The sequence below is a fragment of the Micromys minutus genome, assembly GCF_963924665.1.
Source record: "Micromys minutus genome assembly, chromosome: 2".
In the NCBI taxonomy this organism is placed as follows: domain Eukaryota; kingdom Metazoa; phylum Chordata; class Mammalia; order Rodentia; family Muridae; genus Micromys; species Micromys minutus.
In genome coordinates this window covers 58422056-58448112 of record NC_137971.1, presented here as the reverse complement: position 1 = coordinate 58448112, position 26057 = coordinate 58422056, and the positions used below count along the sequence as shown (strand labels likewise).

Below are 26057 nucleotides of genomic sequence, written 5' to 3'. Positions count from 1 at the left end.
AACAATTCTAGCTACTTCTGTAGGTCCTGGAGACTCTCCTGTGACCTTCCAGCCTCTGGTTCAGGCCACCCAGGAGCATCTTCAATCCAGGAGCATCCTCAGTGCAGAAGCAGATTTTCCAGCAGCCACCTTATCTGACTATGACCCAGCCCTGCTCAAGCTGATCCACTCCCAAGCCCCGTGGCCTGGCGTTCACGATATCTGGATGATGGTACACTTTTGGCTCAGTGCTGGAAAGGCTGAAGGGAACAGATCCCCTTCCTTCCTCTACACTTGTGGATCTGTTTGCTACTTGCAGCCGGCTCATAGGCCTTCTGAGCATGTGTGTAGTAACTGGCTGACCTCACCAGAGGCAGTTCTGTGCTTCCCATGCAGGGAATGAAGAAACTGCAATGCAGCAAAGCTCAGGAGCATCCAGAACAGAAAAGAAGAGATAGGTGCCCCAGTACTGAGACCACTGCCCTCAAACATCTTTGCCCCTAATAAGTCTGGCATAACGTTTGAGCTCCTTCACATAGACGGCCTGTCACCCTCTCAGAGTCTGTGTCAATACTGTTCTCCTTTCCTGTCTGCTAACATCTACCACCCTCTATCCCAGCGGTTCTCAGTCCTCAAGGTCAGGGTCACAACCCCTTCACAGGTGTCTCCTAAGACTATTGGAAAATACGGGTGTTTACAATTCATAACAGTAGCAAAATTACAGTTATAAAGTAGCAACGAAAAGAAGAAGAAGAAGAAGAGGAGGAGGAGGAGGAAAGGAAAAGAAGGAGGAGGAGAACTTTATGGTTGGGTGGTCACTGCAACATGAGGAAATGAGGAACTGTATTAAAGAGTCCTAGCATTCGGAAGGTTGAGAACCAATGATCTATCCCATATCCCAGCCTACACGAGCCAATCTTGCATAAAATCCCAAATCCTTCAGACAGTTGCCTCTGGACTCCTTTGGAGGCATTCCAGGGCCTCGGAATTTAAATCCTAGGCTAGACCCTCAGATCAGTCAGCATTGCCTGCATACTATGGGGTATCTGGAAAGCCCAGGTCCTTCTTCCGAAGACACAGTCCTTGAGCTCTAGGTGCACCCGGTACTACCAGATGAGTGAGTGTTCTGGGGCTTCCAGCTCCCTGCTTGCGGGTCTGTTTTTGCGGCTTAGCATCTCTAGGCCTGGGTGCTGCTCCAGCGCAGCTCTTGACTTGCGCCGCCCCTGTTCCTAGCATATGCTGGGTCCCCAAATAATCTTTTTTAAAGGAAGGAGTGTGCATAAAAGACCTCGAGGAGACCAATTCCCCCAACTCATCACGCTCCTACATCTCGCCCTTCATCTTCTGTGGGTGGCGCACAACCTGTTTCCTGGAACCCAACCCAACAGGTGAGGCAAGCCGACCTATCAGGCGCGCGTGCAGAAGATGGGGACGCACACGGAGAGCGGAAGCGCGCTGACAGCTAGTCTGGGAGCGCACGGAGAGCTGGCGATCACAGGAGGCGAAAGCTCTGCTAGGGTCCCTACGAGCCCGGGTCCCTGCCAGCCTCCCAGTCTGCCCAGGTGTCCTAGAATTGCTCGGGTTTGAGATACGCTCGTAGGAGCGAAGGTGAGGTCTTGAGCCCCCTCGCTCCTCGCCTCAGCAGGTTTGCACTAAAGTCAAGAGGAAGCTATTGACTACGCGGGGCAGAGTGAAAAGAAGCAAGGCCAGGGAAGGGGACTGGCCAGAGAAGGGGACTGGACGCAGCGTTCTCCAGCTTCCGGGCTGAGCGGGCCACTCGCCTGGTTCAGAGCTACTTCCTGCGAGACCATGGCCCCAAGGCTCCTCGGAGCAAAGTGCTCTAAGATCCTCAACCCTAAAGCTAGAGCGGCTCCAGGAACCACGACCTCTACTCACCTCCGCGTGTCTGAGTCACGACTGCCACCCACCTGCTTTCAGACCCGAGACTCCCGCGGAAGTTGACAGTTTACCTGGCCGAGGTGCGCAGCAGCGACAGACTCGACAGCAGGTGCAGCCCCGCCCCGCAGGCAGGGCGAGGGCGGACCCTAGTGTCCCGCTTTAAGCCTGAGGCTAGTGCTGCTGAGTGGCGGGAGTTCAGTCCGGGAATCTTCCCGGCTTTGGGGCAGTAGTCAAACCAGCCCAGCCAGCACAACCTGCAAAGGGCCACCCTGCCAACCGTCTTGGTGTTTTGCCTCTCCGGCCCGAACTCTTCCTTTTCCTCTAGGAAGTCTATCTTGATCTACACCCTACTCACAACTGACCCCGTGTCTTCTCTTGCCTCTCGAAACCCCAAGTATCTGGAAAACAGAACCTTCTTCCATAAGGTGCCCCTCTCTTAGACAATGAGGCAAACCAGAGAAGAGCCAGGTGGCTTCAGGCTACCTCAGTTCATCCCATCTCAATCTAGCCGAGGGCAGAAATAATCCCTAGAAATTGGATCTACATCATGAAACACAGAAATCAACACACACATGTTTATTTTGATTGTAAAAAGTTTTGCCTGGTGTAGGGATCCAGGTTAATTGGGGGAGGGGACCCGGAAGGTAGTCTCTGGGCCTCCCACCAAGCAAGAGGTCACAGAGGAAGATAAGAGGCCCAGAAGCCAGGAGGTCCATGGAACTTGGGCTAATTTTACTGGGTGGGGGTTCTGTGAGCAGTCTGTCATTCTATGGGGGACTAGGGTCACTCAAGCGTCTCAAGTCAGATCTGTACCAGTCTGAACCCTAGGAAAGTTGAAGCAAGCATCACAGGCACATCTGTTATGTTCCTAAATACCCTAAATATACATGGAATTCCAAGGCCCCCCTACATATACAAGAGTCTCCCATGATTAACATATATACATGGGCTTCCTAGGATGCCTATATACACCTACATATATTTTCAAGGCCTTCCTATGACCTTCATTCACTAACATATATGTAGACCATCCAGGACCCTACACATACATGGGCCATTTTACAGCCTCCCTCAACGCATGCATACACATAGTTATGGACGGAGGCAAACTGTAGAGGCGGGGACTTCTTCCTAGTCCAGGCTCCTGGAGAGCAGCATTTCTCCACCTGCCCCAGGTTGTCTATACATCCGTGCTCCTGGAACTGAAGCTACAGGAAGGGTAGGGTTGGTATGGGTCAAAGGCCAGGCTGTCCCCAGGCACAGACCTGCTCCAGCCAGGTGAGCCTCTGTATCCATACCACTTTCTCTCTTGAATTCTTTGATACTTCTCCTTCATTCTATTATACTTCTCCTCCAGAACCTCATTCTTCACTGACTGGGGTACATCAGGCACAAACCAGGCTGCAATGAGCTTGATGCACAGGGCCACATGCTGCGGGTAACAGGGAGAATGGCCCAGAAGGTCAGTGGCTAAGAATCTTTATGATTTGGGTCTACGAAAGAAGAATAAGAGAGGTGCCTCTCTTTGGGCTCACTCACAATTTACCCACCTCAAAGAGGATGACAAAGGCCAGCCGAATGGACAGAATGAACCAGAACTGCTCAGAGAAGTTGTAGTCATGGGCATTTCTATAGTCCCGGTACCTGGGGTAGGGAAGTACCGAAGGTCAGGAATCAGGAGTTCAGAGGCCATTTACGGGGGATGAGAGGTTCCAAACCTGCACACAGTCACGTTCTCTTGGCCTTCCATCCTGCTATGGTCCTGGAAGTCTTTGGTGTAGAAGACAGATAAGCTGTGGTTAACATAGTCCTTGAGGCAGCTGGGGAAAGAAAAGTGTGGTGTTTGCTTGGCCTGAGGCCCTTCCTGAGAAGTCACCTGCATCTAGAAGGCACTAGGGGGTACAAGCCACCAAGGAAGGCCTCCTCCACTCTCCTTCATGGGGAAAGTCCTGCTGCCTGAGCACAAGACTACCCCTGGGAGAGGGAAGATAGGCTGAGGGGTCTTGGACATGCCATCAACAGTCTGCCCTACCAGGCTGGAAGAATACTCCTAGGGCTGACCGAAAGAACCCCAGTCTGCAGGTGCAGCGGGAGATAGACACATTTCAGCTTTGCCTTCCCATGCCAGAAACAGGACGTGGGTGTAAAACTTAGCAAGAGAGGCATTTAGGTACTGCCTGCTCAGCACCAACAGAGCCCGGTGCTTCCCTTCCAACAAAGGTCCATCAGTTATTCCTGGGATCCAGCCAAGGTGTGTAGGCCATGTAGACAGTGCAAGGAGTCAAGTTCTAATACAGTCCCAGGTAGCACCCACTTAGAACCAGGAGAACCCCAGGTCTGGGCTCCAAGGACTTAACTGGAAGGGTCAGTTCAATGACTTACTCATCTGCGAAGGTCTTATTCTTTCGGCACGGGCCATAATGATACTTGTAGACTACTCTGGGGATGAACTCAGAGGTGAAGGCGATGACCATTCCATTAGCAATGACCGCCAGAACCCCAATGGTCTCCAGTACCTGCAGCCAGGTCCCTGGATGACAGAGGTGGAATGAAGCAGCCAGCTCTGATCATTGGTAGTCTCCTGCCATAAAAGCTTGGAGCCTGGTCAGGAGGCTTGTGTTATCTCTGTTCACAGGCCCATTGCAGCTATAGGAGCTACGTTATCTGCTTGGAAATCCCCAGCTAAGACAAACATGATTAGTGAAGAATTCAGGCTTCCCCATCTCCATCTTCTTCCTGGAACTTTTCAACCGGTTGTTTATCTCCTGGACCCACACCCAAGTGAGAATTCCTGAACCTGGCCCCAAGTCTGAGACTCCCCTTCAAGCTTCTCCCCGTGTCTAGCAATTAAGCCATCTGTTTCCCTGACATCTGTCATTCTCACTATGGGAAGTCAAAGTGACTGAGGCCTTGGGCTCTCTGATCTGCCATACTTCCTCTCCCATGTGATCAGATTCCTGTTCTTCCATAAGGTTCCCTTGGAGGCTGCAAGCTCTCCAGCCACATGCTGGAGCCTTGTGGGAGAACCCTATCAGGTGCACTCTAGCCTGCCATTTTCTAGGGGTTGAGCCCATAAGGCTTAGTGACCATATCTGAAAACCTAAGGAATGTCTCTAGAGTAAAGGTTATTATGGGTTGTTTCAGGGTGGCCTAGCATGTGCTGGTGAAATGCCCAGGATTGGAAGTTACTCTTCCCAGCACCCTGGCTGCTCTCCTCCATTGAACAACTTGTGTGCCCTCTGACCTATGTCCTTAGCCTTTCGAGGAACCAGGCGCCGCTGTAGTCTGACCATCTTGATGGCATCCAGGCGGATCTCCACAAGGTTGCTGAAGAGCGCCAACAGGGGTGCGAGTGGGAAGGCAGCCACAAAGATGGTGGTGAAGCCGTACTGGATCACTGTAGGGTGAAAAGGTCACCGTGTCCAGTGCAGCCACCCTGCATGCCCACCGCATCTGCCCAGCCCACTGGAGCACCACATACTCATCTCCATGAACTCATCAAACAGGCTGAAGGTGTTAACTGGATTCATGAAGTAGTTACGCTGCCACTCCTCCAGTTCTGGGTCTTGGGACTTGTGATCATGTCTGTAGGCCCGAATTAACCGGAATTTATGGGCCAACAACCTGTGGGCACCAAGAATGTGTGGAACATACAGAAAGACTGCAGGGCACTAGGGACGGGCACTGTGGGAGGCCGGAGTGGGATGAAAAGAGGTCCTCACGGGCATAGGTACTCTATGCAGTTGCTCAGGGTTTGCTTCAGGCCCATGATGATAGCCATCTGGATGAACAGGTCTGTCATGCAGCCACTGAGATGGCACTGTGGATCCGACATGAAGGTCAGGGATGGAGTTTGAGGGAGGAGGGGAATTTAAGACTTGGGCAGTGAGGACAGACTGACCTCCTCCAGCTTCCACAGGCCAGCCAGGCGCGTGGATTTCCCAGGGTGACCATTGATCCTATGGAGAAAAATCAAGGTCTCTGTGGAAGATGGACAGTGCCCCAATCTTGTGACCATGGAAGGTAGACTAATAGTATGGTGGTTTGACTGAGAATGCCTACCCATCCCCAGTAGGCTCATATATTTGAAGACTGTGCCCTGAGTTGGTGGAATGATTTGGGAAGGATTAGGAGGTATGGCTTTGTTGAAAGAGGTAAGTCACTGAAGTTAGGTTCTCTCTCCTCACAGTTGTAGATCAAGATGTGAGCTCTCATGGACTCTAATCTTCTGAAACTGTGGGCCAAATTAAGCATTTCTGTTTATAAGTTGCCATGGTTACGCTGTTTTATCAACCAAAGAGTAACTAAGACAGAAGGTGGTACCAGGCAGTGGGCTACTGCTGAAAAAAGACCTGACTATGTTGATTTTAGAGAATTATAGAAGACTTCAGATTTTGGACTAGACAAGTGGTTGAATGCTGTGGGTCCAGCTTAGTGGGCCATGCCAGTCTTCCTAGGAGCCTGGAAAGCAGTGCTGAGAGCTAGGAGAACTATGAAGACCCAGCTCAAGAGCTTTCAGAAAAACACAATATGAGCAACTGGGCTAGACACAGTTCTTGAGATATTCAGGCAAAAACAAAACAAAAACCTGGGGCTGTCTTCTGCCCTTGTTCTAAAAATTTGCCTGAGGTAAAATGAGAAGTGCTGAACTCATTTCCTTAGTGGAGGAGATTTAAAGACTACTGATTTTGTCACATGGTTCTTAGTAAAAACCACCCTCATTCCGTTCTACAATGAAGAAGAGCAAGCAGAGTAAAAAGAGATACAAAATATACAGTTTACAGAGAAAAAGAATACTAGGAAATTTAATATTGGAGTCAAGGCTTGTGCTGAAAAGATAAGAGAATTAAAGAGAAGCCCTGATCTGAGATGGATCAAGGGAGAGGGACGGGTTCAGAGGAAGACCCCACCCAGCCAAGTTTCCAACCTGGGGAAAGAAAGGGCCTAAGGAATTTTCTGCCTTTAAAAAGCAACAACAGTGGTGGCACACACCTTTAAACCCAGCACTTGGGAGGCAGAGACAGGTAGATCTCTCTGAGCTCAAGTTCAAGGCCAGCCTGGTCTACAGAGTGAGTTTCAGGACAGCCAGCACTACACACTAAAATCTTATTGGGAGGGGGTGGGCAACAATAAATCAAAGCTGTTTCAAAATGATTTATGGGTTCTAGGGTTTACCCAAAGTTAGTAGTTAAATCTGGCAGTGTCCTCCACACTGTTTTGGCTTTAGAGTCATAAAAGACACACAAGCGAAGGGTTGTGGCATCTTCCTTTGCAGTTAAGGAGAGTCACAGTGACCAGTAATGTGGCAGGGGAGTCCCCACATGAAGGCCCTGAGAGGCAGTGTCAGAAGCTGTGAAAATGAAGCCTAGATTGCATTGGAGATGTTAGAGGTGCCAGAGCCATGGCTGTCTACCAAGGAGAGTGGACTCAGCCAAGAGAAAAAGTATGTTGTAGGCAGAAGGATGGAGCCATCTAAGCTCTTGGACAGTGGACATGGAGCTACAGGGTCTGGAGTTTGCCCTGCTGGATTTCAGTCTTGCTTTTGTCCAGTATTTCTTTACTATGTCCCTGTTCCTCTTTTCATAACAGTAACGTATACTCTGTGCCACTGTGTTATGCAATTTGCTTTTTTATTTCACAGGGAGTTAAGATTACCTTGAATCTCAGAAGACTTTGAACTGTGGCCCTTTAAACAGCATCGAGAATAAAAGTCTATAGAGAATTTTAAAAATCAGACTAAACACATTTGGCATTACGATATGGTCCCCAGTTGGGAAGGATCAGGAGGTAAGTATGGCCTTCCTGGGGATATGTCACTGGATTAGGCTTTAAGGTTTTTGAAAAGTCTGGTACAATTCTTTCTCTCTCTCTCTCTCTCTCTCTCTCTCTCTCTCTCTCTCTCTCTCTCTGCCTCATGGTTGTAGATCAAGATGTGAGCAATTTTCTCTGTCATTGTGGACTCTAACGCTCTAAAACCTTAGACTGAATTAAATGCTTTCTCTTATAAGCTGCCTTGGTCACAGTAGTTTATTCCAGCAATAGAAAAGTAACTGAGAGATGGCTCCGTGGTTAAGAGCACTGATTGTTCTTGCCAAGGTCCTGAGTTCAAGTCCCAGCAACCACATGGTGGTTCACATCATCTGTAATGGGATCAGATGCCCTCCTCTGGTGTGTCTGAAGACAGTGACAGTCTCACATACATACAATAAATAAGTATAATTTAAAAAAAATAGAAAAGTAACTAAGAAAACCAGAAAATAACTGGCAGAAAGGGACAGTACCCTGAGGCATACCTGCTCTAGGAATGCACAGGCTCAGCCTCACACAAGCACCAGAAAAGATCTGTTGGGAATGATCTCAGTTTCTCCCCATGGAAACTGCATAGTATCATTTTGTGTTTAAAAGCATCTGCTTTCATGTCACGTGGTGGCTCACACCTCCAGTGCCAAGGCTCCAAAGGCTGACGCAGTGTGCCGTGAGAGACTACATAGTGAGAACCTGTCTCAAAACAAGCAATCGAAACTCCCGTCAGAGTGGCGCACACATGCAACTCCAAAACTCAGCTCAGCCTTGGCTACACAGCAAGTCTGGGGCCAGCCAGGCTACAAGCCCACTTCAAAACCACCAAATAAACAACAGCAAAAAGGTCATTTGCTTTCCATAACGTGATAAAAACTGTAAACGATTCTAAACCACAGGGGTCCGTGTTCAGCAATGGAATCCTAGAAGCACTTCCATTAAGGTTCACGGTAGCTGGGATTACTTGTAAATATGAAATAGAAATACAGAGCACACTATAAACGTGCGAAGGAAAGAGTAGAATTGGGGAAATGGATTATACACTTGGAAAATCACAATAACCAACTGAAGAACATAGCAGATCAATCAGCTGATGCACTGATAAGTTTGTAAAACCACACTGGCTTTCCTATGTGTAGGGAAAGCCCTAGAAGCTGTGTATGGTGGCACATGGCTGTAATCTCAACTCTCGAGAGGAAAAATCAGGATAGACTTACTATAGAGCCTGAAGTCCAAGCTGGCCTGGAACACACGTCTCATTCTAGGTCAACAAAGACTATACCAAGACCCCGCTCAAGAAGAAAGAAATAAAGAAAGGAAGGAAGGAAGGTAGGAAGGAAGGAAGAAAGAAGGAAGGAAGAAAGAAGGAAGGAAGGAAGGAAGGAAGGAAGGAAGGAAGGAAGGAAGGAAGGAAGAAAGAAGGAAAGCCAAGCTACTGGGAACTGGGGCTTGAGAAAATATCAGTCATAGCCAGCGTTAATGTCAGAGGTTAATGTAATCCTAGCACTCAGCACACTGAAGCAAGAAAATTAAGAATGGTGAAAACTTGTCTCAAAAAACAAAAACAAACAAACAAACAAAAACAAAAAAGAGGAGGAGGAAGGAAATAGTCAGAATGAAATGAAATTCATAAAAAAAATCTACAGGACCTACAGGAAGACAGCTACACCCTGTTGAAGAGCCCTAAATGAAGACATGTACACCCTGCTAAAGACAAAGAGTTGAAAAGATTTGTTCTTTACTGAGAGGGCTGAGACTTGACCTAGTACAGGCACATAACAAGGACAAATTGCCAGGAATGGCTTCCAAGGGCAAGACGGTTAAGGGACTCCCATATCTTTGAACATGTTGGGAGGCTTGGTGGGGAGGAGGGGTTGGTAGGAAGTTTCTGACTAACTGGTAATATTCAAATGCTTATGACATTTAAACACGTAAAAAGTTCTGAAATTACAAGAGTAAGCCACCACATAGAAGAGGTCAAACACAGGGCTTCATGCATGCTGTTTGACTGAGCTATAGCCCCAGCCTCAAGATCTGGCCACTTTTATTTGTTTATTTATTTATTTATTTAAATATTTACTTACTTACTTAGTTTTTTGAGACAGAGTCTCTGTTTAGTCTTAGCTGTCCTGGAGCTCAACATGTAGACCAGGCCGGTCTCAAACTCAGAGATCTGCCTGCTTCTGCTGGTTCAGTGCTGGGATTAAAGGTGTGTGCCACCGTGCCTGGCTAAGATCTGGCCACTTTATTTATTTATTTAATATGAATGTGCTGCTGCACGTACACCTGCCTGCCAGAAGAGGGCATCAGACCCCTTTGTAGATGGTCACAAGCCACCAGGTGGGTGCTGAGAATTGAACTTGGGACCTTTGGAAGAGCAGCCATCTCTCCAGCCCCAGATCTGGGCACTTTTCAAGGCAAGAAACAAGACAGGAGGGCTGGGGCTGAAGGAGCTGGGGGCTGGGGTGAAGAGCAGGCTTCTGGGGCCAGGGAGCATACCTGCCCAGAATGAAGGCGATGTAGATGAGCGAGGAGAAGTGGGCGAAGAACTGCAGGATGAAGAACTTGACAGTGAACTTGCTCTCTTGCTCGGCAAAGGTCCTGGGTTCCTCTGAAATGAGACACAGCCATCCTGTCTGTCCTTAGACCAATGGGACAGCATGACCTACAGTCTCAAGTGAAGGGCCCCAGAAGAGCAGGAAGCCCCCACCCCATATTTGATCACAGCCCTGTGACTCAGTCCTGAGTCCTCCCAGTTCCCAGAGAGAGCCTAGCCTCTTCTCACCAAATTTACAAAGCTTCAGGGCTACACATTTGTTGACCTGAGGGAAGAAGGAACCAAGTGGGACTTACCTAAGACTTCAGTGGAACCTCCCAGGGCCTCCCCTGCATGATCCTTACCTTAGTCATGATGACAATGATTACATAATGTACCACTGCCCCTGTCACCACCACAGCAGTGGTCACCTGCTGCTCCAGGAAGCTGCTGAAGAGGGCAGCAGCCAGCACACGGTAGACAACCAGCACATGAGCCATACCAATCATTAAACAGATCTGCAAAGGTTTGGGGTTGGACATGAAGGGTAGGAACAGCCGGGTCTCTAGCCCTTACCACACCACAGCTCCCGGAAGTACCATGAACAGGGACAGGATCAGGATGATAGTGCTGTTCAGGTAGGAATGTTGGTGCGTTTTCAGCTTATAGTCTGAATAGTTGATGAGCTCAAGGACCATCTCTTCCTAAGGAGGTCACCAGACACGCCTCAGACACAAGGATACAGGTATGGGACACTGGAAGCAAACAACCTCTGATGCTGCTGTCCCTGCCTTACCTCTTCCTCATCCCATTCATACAGGTCCCAGCTCTGGACCTCACGAGCACGCTTTCGCTTCCAGATCTCCAGGAAGACCGTAGCTGCAGTAAGAACAGAGAAAGGTCACAGGATGCCTGGGGTGAGCCAGGGTGACTGAAGAGCTCAGGTTGGCTGGAGTCCTAGAGTCCTCCAGGGATGCCTAGCAGCAACTCACCCCACAGAGCCATGAAGATGGCAAATATCACAGTGCCCTCGTTGTCAAAGAGATGAGTGAGCTGGGGAGAACAGAGAGCTTCATGATAAGTTTCCTACCATGTCCTCTCGTAGGGAAGGGAGAGCCTGGCTCTTCGGGGCACCCAGATGCCTTATCTTCCCCCACTTCTAGGCAGATATACTGTGCCAACCCTTGCATAAGCCCAGGAAAGACTCCAGTAGCATCTAACCTTTGCAAAAGTGCACATCTCCGAGAGCCGCTGGTATCTGTGACTGTGGTCGCCAAGAGGGCACATGAAGATGTCGTCGGCCTCACAGATCTCTTTGCTGTGAGTGTAGAGACAAGACTGGTGACTTCGAGGTACAGAATCCACCCAGGCTCCTCCACAGCTTGCTCACAATGAGACCGAAGGCCTCAGGCCCCAACCCACCTGATCTGGCTGGAATCGAACAGGGCAAAGCCACTCAGAAAGACGATGAGGCCCACCACAGCAGCAGGCACCAGCATGTAGGTGTACCAGCCAAGCCAGGTGAAGTACAGAGCCACCTTCTCACCAAAGTATTCCCTGTGGGAAAGCTTCCCCATCAAGCCCACCCTCCCCATTGGCCTCAGTCCCTGGTAGGGTATGGGTGAATAAGAAGGTGGGGGAGGGTACCCGTCAGTATAAGTGGGGACTGTATCTGTCAGTTAGGACTGGATTGGCTGGGCCACAGGTTATCTGTTTTAAATACAGATGTGTCTGTGACCCACAGGTGAGCTGCTTGGTGTGGTATTACCTGATTTTATTAAATGGCTGTGGTTGGAACATGTTTCTCCACCGAGCCCATATTTTCTTCAGGTCATTTTCCCCCTGGGTCCCAGAAACAAACAAAAAGAGCTTGGCTTCCTACCTCAGATCCTCACTCTCAGGCCCATTCTGAGCTGGTCTACTCCTCACCTTGTGCAGAAGAAACATGGTCTCAAAAACCCCATCTTTCACCAGATCCTCAAAGGTGTCTAGGGTTATAGGGAGCCTCAAATCAGAGAGCAATGGAGGGTAAGAGAATCCAGCCCACAGCAGGGCCCTCCTCGGCCACCTGCCAGTCTGAGCTCACCACCGGGTTTCATCTTGCTGTTCACAACAAAGCTCACAATTCGGAGTCTGAAACCCAAGAATGAATCTAAGGATCAGGATGGCCCCATGACAGCCTCATGGACTCTGCTCCTAATGACCCTGTTCTACACACACTCAGTCCCTCTCTGTTCTAGAAAAGGTACCCCACCACTGCTGACCAAAACCCAGAGTCCATGAATCACCCTGAAAACCTGCTCAGGTCAAACATGCCTGGCCTCCAGAATGGGATTCGGTTCTTACTCTCAGGCGTCCACATCTCTCTCAGATGCAGGGTAAGAGCCCCCCACCTCCGACCACACTGCCCTGCACATGCTGGGTGTTAATGTGCACAAACATGTTTATATGGCTATGAGTCATTCTGCTTATGTGGAAACTGATGTTCAAAGGTTAGGGTAACTTGCCTGAAGCTACACAGGCATTTGTGGAGCCATACCTAAGTACCTAAGATAGTCACCTTGTGAACACAAGGAAATCCCCCCACAAGTCTGTCTTGTTTTGTCCCCATCAAGGTGTCTGTGATGGTATATGCTTGCTCCAGGGAGTAGCACTATTAAGAAGCATGGCCTTGTTGGAGTAGGTGTATCATGTGGGTGTGGGCTTTAAGACCCTCATCCTAGCTGCCTTCAGAACAAGAGGTGGAACTCTCAGCTTCTCTCTCTGGATGCTGCCATGGTCCCACCTCAATGATAATGGATGGAACTTCTGAACTGGTAAGCCAGCTCCAATTAAATGTTGTCCTTTATAAGACTTGCCTTGGTCATGGTGTGTGTTCATGGCAGTAAAATCCTAACATGGGGGGGCTCTTCCTGTTAGATATCCAGGACCAGATGACCAGAGAGGAGAGTTTAGGCTGATGAGGAAGGGGTCTGTGGGAGATAAAGACCTCAGAGTCCCAGAGGCAGTGACTGATAACTGGTTCTGGATCTCCAGGAAAACTGTGATAAAGAGTTCTCACAGGACATCAAGAAGTGAACGTGTAATATTACTATTACAAAAAGGAAACTTGTTTAGAACTATGTCTGATCTCCTGTGGTATCCACACTAAGACTGTGTAGAACTGTTGTCCTACCTCAGATGGAAAATGTGGCCCTTGTCCTGCCTGGACACAAGGGAAGGGTCCTCCTGGCCTGGCTCTGGATACATCCTCACCTTGTGGTAGCTATGTTGAAGTTCTGCTTGGCTCTGGAGCTAGGATAGTCAGGTTTCATGAGGAGAGTCCGGTACTTATCAATGATGCTATTGTCGGCTCGGATCCCAACGAACATCTTCTTCTGGTCTTTTATCACCTTGAGAGCCACAGGAAAAGAGCTCGTCCACAGCCACTATCCTGTCCCCAGTTCTTGGCACTCCTCATGACTCTCTGGCCCATGACTTAGACCCTGAGGAAAACCAGCCTACCTTAAGGTGGAAGCCATTGTTCTTGAGTTTTTCTAGGAATTGCTTTTGCTTCTGAGCATGCTTCTGACTTTTTTCGGTTTGGAGATCAGCCACCAGGACACAGTCCCATTGATCAGAGGCCTCAGGCTGGAGGAATGAGATATGGAATAGAAACAGAACCTTGAACACAAATAGGAGGAAATATAAATCTGGAACCCAGCACAAGACATAGGATAGGAAAAGGTGTGGGGCAGGAACCCAGCATAGAACATGGGATATGGAAGGAGGTGTGAGTCCATAACACAGGATACACAGAGTAGGTGAGGGGGTAGGTGGGATCCAGCCTGGGAGGTCTGAGCAGTCCTACCTTATAATTACCCATTTCCATCAATGGCAAATGGTCCCCTTCTGACCCCACCAATATCTGAAGGCTCTCATCACCCTGGGGGACAGAGAAAGATAGGGATATGAGTATATAAGCCCCTCGCAAGCCTCTTTCTACATTCTCTGAGCAGGTACACAGGCACTCAAGAGAGTAAGACTCCCTATCCTGTGCCAAGCCGAGGACTGGCCTGCCAGAAACTGGTTGGCAAATAGGCAGCTCCTGGTGGAGGTCAGGCTGAGGATGTCACAAGGTGGCAGAAAGTGATGTGTGCAACACAACCAGAGTACAGTCTGTGTGGAAACACCAAGGAGTTCCTTCATGGCTTGAAAGAAAGGTTGACAGCCCCATTCCTCCATGGCAAGGTGACACAGGTCAGTGCTACCAATAGCTGGAGGGCTAGAAGACACCAGCTACACACATTTAAGAATCTGAAGAGGGAGCTGGAGAGATGGCTCAGCAGTTAAGAGCACTGACTACTCTTCCAGAGGTCCTGAGTTCAATTCCCAGCTCACAACCATCTGTAATGGGGTCTTATACCCTCTTCTAGTGTGTCTGAAGACAGCTACAGAATAATCATACAGATAAAATAAATAAATAAATAAGTAAGAGTCTGAAGATACCAAAGTCTGATAAACTCAGGACAGGGCAGAGAGACACAAGTGGAACCTGAAGGACCTGAGATTTTTCTGACTCGTTCAGAATGCAGATCCCAGATCTTCTGGGAGATAGGCTCACATCTTTCCCCACTGTGGGCTGGATTCAGTGCCTAGAGAAAGCTGTGAGTGTGAGAAACACAGTGAGCACCAGTGTCACCCCAATCCATGTGAGGAACGTTGTAACAAACCCTGACATCCCTGGGAGTCAGGGATGCACAGCAGGGGCGCGAGCGATGGTCCTGCCTGAAGCCTACAGTCCATCCCACTGTAAGTCCTCAGAGAAGGTCAGAGGGTCATGTGAAGAGTGCCCATGAGTTATGTCACCAGGACAAGGGACGAAAGCTAAGAAGATGGTGACTAAATGCTACACAGGATCCTGAGTGACCAGGAAAGAGCACAGGGTGTGTGGCTCAAGTGCTGGGCAGGAAACACAAGGGTCCAAGTGTCTCCTGAGACATAATCATGGGAAGGTAGTGCATGGTTGGGGGTGCCAGGATGACAAACAGCTTGTTTTTAAGAAAACAAACCCTGGGGATTTACATCTGGCATGAAAGCCTTTTTTTTTAAGTGCATAGGTTAAGTGTTTTGACAGCATGCACATCAGTCTATGCTCCAATTGTCAGTTGGTTGCCCATGGAGACCAGAAGAGAGCATCATTTCTGATGAATGGAACTGGGTAGGTGACACAGAAAAGCCTGAGGAGTTACAGACTTTTGTGAGTCACCATGTGGTTGCTGGGAGTTGAACCAGGGTTCTTTGGAAGAGTGGTGTTCCTAACCACTGAGCTATCTTTTCAATCCCTAGCATGATATACCTCTTTTACAAAATGAAAAGCAATTACCAAGTAAAGCTCTGCTTTTTAATGTTTTAAAATTTTTTATTTGTTTGTTTGTTTGTTTAATGTATATGAGTACATTGTCATTATCTTGAGGCACACCATAAGAGGGCATCGGATCCCATTACAGATGGTTGTGAGGCACCATGTGGTTGCTGGGAATAGAACTCAGGACCTCTGGAAGAGCAGCCAGGGCTCTTAACCGCTGAGCCATTTCCCAGGCTTGCTTTTTTCTTACTTGCCTCCTTTCTTCCTTTCTTTTTTCTTTCTTTGATTTATTTTTATTTTTTACTTTTCTGTGCATTGTTGCTGGGTCTGTATGAGGGTGTCAGATCCTCTGAAACTGAAGTTACAGTTTCAAGCTGCCATGTGGATGCTGGGAATTGAACTCTGGTCCTTTGGAAAAGCAGCAAGTACCCCCTGACCACTGAACCATCTCTCTAAACCATTTTTTTTTATCTTTTTTTAATACAGGGTCTCACTAGCCCTGGCAAGCGAGAACTCACTATGTAGACCAGGCTGGCCTCAAACTCATGGAACTCCACCTCCCTCTGTCTCCAGAGTTCTGGGATAAAAAATGTGTGCCACTAGCACACCTACCCCATTTTGTTTGTTTGGCTGGTTGGTTTAGGTTGGGTTTTTTGACACAGGACTTCTCCATGTAGCCCTGGCTATCCTGGAATGCTCTTTGTAGACCAGGCTGGACTTGAACTCAGAAAACTGCCTGCATCTGTCTCCAGAGTGCTAGGATTAAAGGCCTGTGCTACCACTGTCTGACTCCCACCTTGGTTTTGTATCTTTTTATTGTGCAAGTGTTTTGCCTTTATGTCTGTTTGCCACGCGTGTGCTCAGCCCCTGTGGAGGTCAGAAGAGGGCATTGGACCCTCTAAAAAGGAGTTACGGGTGGTTGTGAGCCACTGTGTAGGTGCTGGGAATCAAACATAGGTCTCTAATATTGTTTTTTTTTTTTTTTTTGAAATAAATAATTTAAATTTTTTTGATTTTATAAAATTTTATAAAATCATTGAGTTGCTGGAAGACACTGTCATGCCTGGTTATGTGATACTAGGAATTGAACTCAGGGTTTCGTGTGTGTTAGGAGAGCTACCTACTAATTGAGCTACACACACTAAAACTACGCCACCAAGGGAGGGAGCAGAGTCAGGTAATGGATGCTGTGGGCTCTGTCTCCTTGGTGCTGGGTTCTCAGAATTTCATGTACTCTCAATAAGCAAGGTGCCTGAGGTCTGAGGTTTAGTGGCAGTCAGGACTTCTTTCCTGAGGGCGTGGACTGCAGGAAACAGGGAGGAAGAACTGGGGAAGTCGGGGCTGCCAGGCAGGCTGGAGCAAGTTGTGTTTTCCCAAACCCAGTGGAATAAAGGCCAAGAGAGGGGCTGTGTGGACTGATACACTGGCTAAGGAGACAGCATCAGGAAGGTTTGAGGACATTGGTTTTGTAACTCATGATGTGTCCCTTGGCTCTGTACACCTGCACACATGGGTGACACAGTCCCATACATGTCGCTACGAGCAATGCAGGAGTCAATAGAGTGCCACTCCACAGTGGCAAGGACCCTGTGGTTCAATGGTCCCAGCAGCAGGTTGGGATTCTGTCTTTCTATGTCCTTCTAGACACTTGAGCCAAATGAAGCTGTTTCTCTAGCTGTTCAGCAGGTTGGGATTCTGTTCTCATACCGCATGGTCTTAGCCCATTACCAACTCCAGTGCCCATCCTTAGTGGCCCCTGTCTCCATCCCCACACTGTATATTGCCATCCCTGAAGTTGCCACAATGCCAAGTCTGATTCTTGCTTCCCCCACCCCACAAACCTGTAGTCCCTCCCCTTCTCAAACACATTCCTCCTCCCTCCTCCACAGAGTATCACCCTACTGCTCCAACAGGCCAGCCGAACAGCTGCCAGGCAAAATACAGGCCACCCAATCATGTAAGAATTTCAGATAGACAAACAGGCTTTGGGATGGGCATGGTAGCACATGCCAACAATTCAGAGGGTTGTGGTGAATTTTTGGCCAGCCTCATGTACATTGCAAGTTCCAGGCCAGCCTGCTCTATATAACAAAACTTTGTCTAAGCTGTTCAATTTTTTTTTGGGGGGGGGGTTGATTGATTGACTATTTTTAAGTATAAGTATATTGCAATATTGCCTGGTTATACTTATACTAAGGAAAAACAAGTTATCTGAAATCCAATTTAAACTAAGGTGTTTTCGTTTTGTTCTGTTTGTTTGTTTGTCTGCCTTGCTGTTGAATCCACACCCCACTGAAGCTCCACTGAATGCAGACTCAACGTTCACACATGTCCAAGGAGCTTCTGGGTCTAGAATCGACAGGTGCTGCCCCTCCCTGCACAGAAGCACAGGCCTCAGACATTCATCTACCTGTCTTGTGTGCACCCTGTGTACTATACTTGCCTCTCCACCTGGGCATTTCTGTCTGCTCCCACCTGCCTCTGACAACATTCCCCAGACTCCTGGGCTCTCTTGCTTCCTATCTACTGCCCACAGACACATGTAACCCAGATATTGTGGGCAGGGATTGAAACTTCTCTAGAAGAGAAACCCACACTTAGAGCTGCAGTACAGGTGAGCACCTGTGTCTCAACCTGGGAAGAAGGTGACGCCCCAACCAACAGGAGAAGTAGCCAGGGGACCCTTATGTCCCTGGGACCCTGCCTGGTGATCCACCCACCGTAAGGGCTCAGCAAGTGTCATGTGGGATGAACTGGTAAATGAAATGAGCTTGACTTTGTACCTGGGCAGATGTCCTCTGATGTCTCCCCTTTCCCATAAGCCACAGCATCAGTGTGGACACAAAATGTTAGTGTACAAAACATATTAGAGCAGAGGCAAGACCTAGGTCAGAGCCAGAAACCCATAGGACTTTAGAATCCAAACTGAGGGGCATTCTGGGAAAAGGAGACCATCCACAAAGTACACATACCTTTGAAGGCTGGGCTAAGAGGCTGTCTCTAGTCAGCCCCAAAATTATATCAGAAAATGCTTTCCCACTAGAGATGTGTGCAGCTTTGGAACAGTTATTACCTGAAGCCTCTTGAGGCTGGGGATGTCACTTCAGCCAGAGTAAGCTGAAACCACTCGCAGGACCACCATTTATATATTCATGGTAAAGCTATGCGCATACCTGGGGGTTGCACTAGCTTTTAGCTGCCATCGTAGCACAGGGACAGTAGCTAATCTATCATCGAGGTCAGAGATCCCCTACCCAGCTCTGGTTCAGTCATTTTCACTCTACAGCAAGACAGGCCCAGCCACTAAATTCTGCATTCGTGCATTACCAACCACCCAGCCATAGCCACAGCACCCAGCCTTCAGGGTCTGGCTGTCCGGGGCCAGATCCTGCTGATCCCCAAAGGATGATGTTACCTATGAGCATCTATCTCAGGGTTGCCCTTGAGACATTCACGAAGAGACTGGCTGGTAAAGCTGTCTTTACCTCCAGCCAAACAGCTTGTTCAGTGTTCCTGAAGCGGTCAAAACTCCTGGGTCCTAATCCATTGGATTCCACCTCCAAGAGGTTGTGTGGGAAACTCCAGAACACCCAGGATAGGGACAAGGCTGTCCCCACACACTCAGCTGGGACCTTGGTCCTAGAATTCCAACCTTGCCATATACAGCCAGACTAGGGTCCAGGCACAGGCAGACACACTGGCTTTGACGTGATCAGCACCCCAGAGATCCGATTTTCTTACCAATAGAATCTAAGGAGACCACTTCTGAAACAAAGAATCATCCTGACACAGGCAGGAAAGGCGTGAAGACAATCACCTGCCCAACCGCTAAGGTTCCTGTCATTTCCCCCAATCCTTGCCACCCCTAATCCTACAGGCCATGCACAGTGGGCTAGGGCTTAGGGTTCAGGGCCCTAGCTCCTTATTATGGACACAGGCCACCGCTCCAGCTCACAGGACACATGACCTAAGGAATCCTCTCACCTGAGGCTCAGGAATGCAGGGAACTAGATCAGGGCACTTCCTCTGTCCACCTCCTAGCCACTTTCCTAATCGGTGCAGGCAGCTCATCCATCTTCAAACCAAGCCTGACTTGGTACACGGTACACATGCATGAAGACATGGACCTTGCTTCCTACCCCATTTGTCCTTTAGCCCACCTTGTCCTAAGACCATGTTTAACTCCCTTGCTAGTGCTCTGAGGCCTGTACCACTCTTCAGTTTCATTATCCACAGGGGGAATCCACCTGCTCTACTAGGTACTGTGGGCAGGAATGGAAACTTCTCCAAGACAGAAACCAACACTTGGAGCTATATATAGTGCAGAGTGAGCACCTGTGTCTCAACTTTGGAAGAAGATGACACTCCAACCAACAGAAGTGGCCAAGGGACCCCTAAGTCCCTGGCACCCTGCCTAATGATCCACCTATCACAAGGGCCCAGCTCTCTGCTTCCTCTGCCTCCTAGAAACTCCTGAGGCTTCTCTCTCTCTCTCTCTCTCTCTCTCTCTCTCTCTCTCTCTCTCTCTCTCTCTCTCTCTCTCCTCACCCCATCTCTCCTTGTGGATCTGCAACCATCTGCCTCCCACCAGTCAGTCCATCCTTTTGTGTGCCTGCCTATATTCATCCCCGGACACTGAACTGGAAAGTCTGTGTTCTCAGTACTGAGCCCTGGAGGGTACTGCATGAGTGGATGCACACAGGGACTGGAGTCACGTCTACCTGGTGGGAGAGGTGGTCACAATCTTTACCTCGTAAGACAAGAGATAAAGAAGTTGGGGAGAAGATTGGGACAGCATTTCTGGGAGAGAGACATGTATGGTGTCAGTCCTGAGAGACAGGCTGCACTTACTCAGTTCTCAACCCCTTCAGAGACTCAGTCCTTACCACCTCAGAGGACTCACTAGTTACAGATCTCAAGAACTCAGTCCCAGACCAGTGAGATAGCTCAGCAGGTAAAGGCACCTGCCACCAAGCCTCAGTTTGATCCAAAGGAGAAAACTGACTCTCGAGACTTGTCCTCAGGCCCTCCACATGCAAGTCCTGCCAGGACTCAGTCCTCAGCACCCCTGGGAACTTGGTAGCCAGTATTCCTGGTGACTTTGTCCTCAGCACTTCAACTTTGCAGGACTGTAAAGGGCAAAGAGAGGCTAGAAGTTTACAGAAGCCAGTCAACAAAAGCAATGGAGAGCCATGAAAGAAATCTAAACAGTGGAGGGCAGGCTCAGATCCGACCAGGAGCTGGGACCACCAAACCCTCTGTGTACCTAAATTTTAGGTCCTAAAGGCACATGCTCTCGCTTTATATCACTAGGAAGAGGCTGGCAAGGGCATGATACTGCAGTCAGGTTAAGGGTGTCTGCGCCAGCCTGAACAGTCAGTTCCCACAGCTGGATCTGGGAGGCCCAGTGAGAGGACTGAGAGGGAGCAGCCACCCACACAGCCCACACCTGGAGGCCCGGTGTCTCAGTGGAAAGTTGGTTTCACTCTCTACCTCACCCTTGCCTTCTCCCTGGGGGATTAAGTGCTGGCCTCTGCCCCAGTGACCATTTTGGTTAACAAAAGGGGAAAACAATGCTTTCCAAAAGGTACCCCGAGAACACACACATCTTACCTTCTGGTCTACACCTAGGCTCCAGGTCCAGTCTGCCTGGAGCAGGATCCAGAAAGCATGGCACACAGTTACGCAGGCCAGTCTAACCTGGTGCCATAGTCCCTCCCCGTCAAGTGCAAGGACAGGTCTGAGTATCCCAGCACAGCATCTCTGTTCTCACCTTACACAGATAAGTCTGGCAGAAGAGCCCTAAGTCACATATATTCACAGGAGTCCAGTCCCTGGGATCTCCAGAATTCCAGAATAGGACTAGAAAGCTAGTTCTTCTGTCGTACCTCACCCTTAGCCTGCCCCATAGGTACTGATCCAACTCTCGCCAACATTCTCCCTGGATGCCCGGTTATTGGGAACCGCCTGCCACCAAGCCTTCCAGGGAAGGATGACAGCCGTAGGGGCTGCAGGCATATACCTTCAGAACACAGGCTCACCTGCATGCTGGTGGCTGGTCCCTTGGTCAATGTGGGGCTCTGGATGCTGGCGCTGGCAGGTGTGAGAGTGGCTGCGGTCTCCCGGCGGTTACCTGACTTCCGTGTGTGATTTGCCCCGCCCACTCCTCTGATTACTTACCCAAGTATGCTGGGGAGGAGCCGGCAGCCAACCCGCCAAGAAAATCCCTTCCAGTGTCCAGAGACCCCAACACCTTCCTTTCAAAGGTAAGGGTTGGAGCCAGAGGGCAGAAGAGCGCTGGAGCTCTCTCCTGGGTTTCCTATCATCTTCCCTGCAGGGATGCCCTGGCCTGCAAGACAGAGTCCATGGCACCCCGCTTTGAGAGAAAATGGTGACATAGACAACCTTAATAGACAGGTACTCAGTATCACCTGTCCCCATGACATCTACAGAGTTCGTTCCTGACTTTACAAATGTACTGTCGACTCCACAGAGAAAGAGGCAATGGGATAGCAAGATGGAGCCCCAAAGGAACTGTCTTCTCATTCCTGGGCTCCTGTGGTCCTGAGACAGCTAGCTGCTGGAGAAGGCTACGCACAGCCTCAGAGCAACCAATGTGTGGGAGCAGCCTGAGGACGCTGAAGCAGGTGGATGGCCTCCCTCGAGGAGGGCACACAGGACACTGAGGTAGGAATGCCAATCAAGCACTGCAGGGGCCAAATCTGAAAAGCACTGTGGATACAGGAACGAGGGTGATAGGACAGGATCTCTGAAAGTATCAATCATGGGGTGGCTGGCAGTCAGGACGCATCCGATGTCACCTGCTCGATTCTGTGTCACCATGTATTACTCCTACAGTTCAGGCATTGAGTTGGTAGCTCGGGATTACGTGCCCGGGATTCTCGGATGAATGGCATGTCTTAAGCTTCAGGGCAGTAGCAGGTTCTAGAACTGAACTGTGTGTGTGGGGGGGCAGGGACTGTGGGAGTGGGGGTGGGGAGTCAAAGAGAAGAAACCAGAAAACTGGATAGGGAAGGAGAGAGGGAGAGGGAGAGCAGCAGTGTAACTATGTCTTGTCACCGTTCCATTTCTGTGAAAAGACACCATAACCAACTCTAATAAAAGAAAGCATTTAACTGGGAACTTGCTTACAGTTTTAGAGGTTTAATCCATTATTATTATGTCGAGAAGCATAGCACTGGTACATTGCCTGAAAGCTACATCCTGATCCTAAGTCAGAGAGAGAGAGAGAGAGAGAGAGAGAGAGAGACAGAGACAGAGACAGAGAGACAAAGACAGAGAGCTCCAGAAACATAAATCCTTCTAATCCCATTAGAGTTCCAATCCCTGATAGCTAAGCATTATGACCATAAGGGGGCCTTTCTTATTCAAACCACCACACTGTGTAAGTAATGAAACTAGTCCATAGGGACATGCTAGCATATGGGTGACGAATGAAATTGGTAGTGGTTGAAACACATTTCTGCATTTTCTCTCCTAGGAAGAAACCTGGGGCTGGATGATGAGGACCAGCGTGTTCAGTCCATAAGTATCAAGGGTCCAGATTTTCTTTTCTGTGTGTTGCCTGCCTCCTTAAACATTTGATCTTTATTCCCTCTGTTAGATAGACAGGGGCCAGAAAGACAGGCTTGGTCTGCCCATAAGTGGGGCCATGTTTATTCGCAGCAAAGGGACATCTTGTCACCTACACATGTGGATGGCCAAAGAGCCTACAGAGGGAGATCGAAGGTAGCTTCTTATAGAGATAGAGATGGCTTCTGTAGTTTGCAAGGAAAGCTGGAAAGTGTAGTCCTTCAGCAGGAAACTATTAATCCTCTCTCCCAAGGTGGCTGCTCAGTAGCATTACATCCCCACTCCAGAAGGAAAAGGGAAGACTAGAGAGCACCCCATCCCTCACATATTTGATCACATACTCATACCTTTAGCAAAAGAAGCTTGGGGAATGTGATTTCTTCTTCTGAGGAAGAAAGTAGGACCCTTGTACCTAGCATCTTCAACACAGTGTCAAATACCCTGCAAGAGAATCAGCAAGGGTTAAATCCAAACTAACACTCACGTTACAGCTGGATTTCCTTCTGCCTGTTCAGGACACCTACTCCCTTCTCCTAACCACTCTGTTGCTTTCTTCTTTCATTGTTTGAGACAAAATGACACTTAAATTTACTGTACAGCCCACACTAGCCTAGAACTTGCAGTGTTCCTCCTGCCTCAGCTTCCTGAACTCTGGAATTGCAACTTGGTAAGAACATAAGTTTTAATAGATGGAATAAACTATGTTTTCTCAGATTTTTCATGTTACTGATCATCTAGACAGGTTGCAGTTTTGGCTACAAAAGAGGTATCTCTCTCTCTCTCTCTCTCTCTTTTAAAATTTTCCCTCTCAGAACAATTATGAGAAGTGAAGCCAATGGTGAGTGCTGAGGCTGTTGGTCAGTCCTTGGGATTGGTAGCTAAAATGCCTGGCTCAATTTCTCTCCAGATGGGGGCTCGAGACCACTCCCTTCCCTGAATGTGGACTGTTCCATGAGATAGGTAAGGCCGAGTGAGAGCCTGTCTCTGAAACACAAAATAAACAGAATTGTGCTTTGGGGCTGGAGTTAAAATCAATAGCAAGGGGTCTATGGCCCACCCCACACGGGACAAAAACAACAAACAGGAAGAACACAGTTCATGGGAATACAGAAAAAAAGCTTAGAATGAACAACAAAGAAACTGGAACACATGAAATTTCAACTAGAAAACTATGAGAATGCTGGAAATGCAGGTTCACAAGCTGATGTTCCTGTTTGTGTAACGCTAATTCATTGATTCTTCCTCATGGTACTGTTTCTTTCACACTTTCTAGCACAAGCACACATCAACTGGATTGTGTTTATTACTACTTAATTAGCATATCATGACCTGGTATTACAAACCTTATTTTGCTAGACTTGCACCCTTTGGCCTCTGTTCTCAGTGCAGCTGTGGTGGAAGGGGCATCCGGAATGAGGTCCTGCTGTGCGTGTGGCCCAGCCTCCTTGGTGTTGGCTGTGCTGCCCTGCCTTTCTAGGCAAAGAACTTTGGCCCTGGCAACATAGGGCTCTGACTCTTCCCTGTGGACCATGGACTTTTCCACTTCTTCCTTATTTCCCAGCTACAAATCTTGGCACCTTTTAAAGGCCAAAGTGCATTGAGAGGCTTCTGCTGCTAACCAGAACCCAGTGGTCTCACTGTGGAGCAGGATGGACAAGACCAACAAGAACTCCAGGGGGCAGGAAAACTCCAAAGGCTAGGTGCCCTTGCCCTAGGACCTCCAACCCTTCAGGAATGTCAATCATGTGAACAGATAAACTCTGACACTTTGACCAAGATGCCCCTGAATGGAAGTGGTGCCTCTAAAAACCTGCTTTCTGTCTTCTTTCCGGGCTGGTTCCCAACCTTGTTCCACACAAGGGGAGACTGGATCATCTCTGAGTTTGCTTACCTATCACCATCTCTCAGAAGCTGGTCTTGTATTTTCACATGGGTGGGGCCGCCCTACAAACTTCTTCAGTTTTTCTGCTTTGCTCCTTAAAACAACTCCCAAGTAGGGCTGGAGAGATGATTCAGTGGTTAAAAGCACTGACTGTTCTTCCAGAGGTCCTGAGTTCAAATCCCAGCAACCACATGGTGGCTCACAACCATCTGTAATAAGATCTGATGCCCTCTTCCAGTGTGTCTGAAGACAGCTACAGTGTACTTATATATAATAAAAGTAAACAAATCTTTAAAAACAACTCCCAAGTAGCAGGTGTGCTGGAAATGGGTTTTCTATAATCCATTCATCTTTATAGATTTCCCATACCAGTAGAAATAAGTCATTGTTACTTTACACAGGCCTTCTCTCCTTCCTTGAAGGGTATTTTTAGAAAGTATTTCCGCCAGTGATCTACTGTTTCCCACCATGAATGTGATTCTTAGGGTCTAAGGAAACTTGGGGCTCTGAAGCCAGGCCAGGTCACGCCCACGCGAGCTTTGACGCCCTTCTTCCCAGGGTAAGGCCGGAATTTGCCACTTCCTTTAAGTCCTGTCTGGCTCCGGATCCTTGGGTCTCTGACAGGAGGCTTCACCGCTGAAAAAAGGCCACTCTGTGCTCCACTCCCTAGGAACAGAAGTGAGAGCTTTTGCAACCTACAGATAAGATGGAGACGATACACATGCGCGAACCTACAAGCGGAGGGAACGCCCAGAGTCCTGAAGTTCAGGTAGAAGCTTGGCGTTCCTGTGAAGTGTTGGAAGTAGAGATCATCAAACTTCGCACTGCTCAGCATCTCTGTTCCTAAACAAGATGCAAAAATAAAACTCAAGAGCTGTGAAACTAAATGCACTTGTAAAGTGTTGGGAATTTGGAAGAATTTTCCCTAGCATGTTATGTAGTTTACGACAGCAAGGTGGTCCGCCTTAAAGGCGGACTCTCCCTTTTAGGCCACGCCCTTGCCGGGGCCACCTCTCTCCAAT

At 48.7% G+C, this 26057-nt stretch overlaps 1 protein-coding gene across 1 annotated transcript; it reads right to left on the bottom strand.

The window, feature by feature from the left end:
• Positions 1–1302: 1302 nt before the first annotated feature.
• On the bottom strand, positions 1303–25870 carry ANO9 (anoctamin 9; the record flags this gene model as incomplete). Its single annotated transcript, XM_080912976.1, has 26 exons — positions 1303–1348; positions 1950–2132; positions 3177–3310; positions 3429–3522; positions 3597–3698; positions 4261–4408; positions 5123–5275; positions 5360–5502; positions 5601–5698; positions 5780–5837; positions 10177–10288; positions 10463–10499; positions 10579–10731; positions 10813–10917; positions 11010–11092; positions 11206–11266; positions 11435–11531; positions 11636–11770; positions 11982–12055; positions 12143–12201; positions 12300–12346; positions 13469–13605; positions 13718–13843; positions 14064–14138; positions 25568–25701; positions 25771–25870. 26 exons carry the CDS (start codon positions 25868–25870, stop codon positions 1303–1305), a joined length of 2694 nt encoding a protein of 897 aa, XP_080769102.1.
• Positions 25871–26057: the final 187 nt, after the last annotated feature.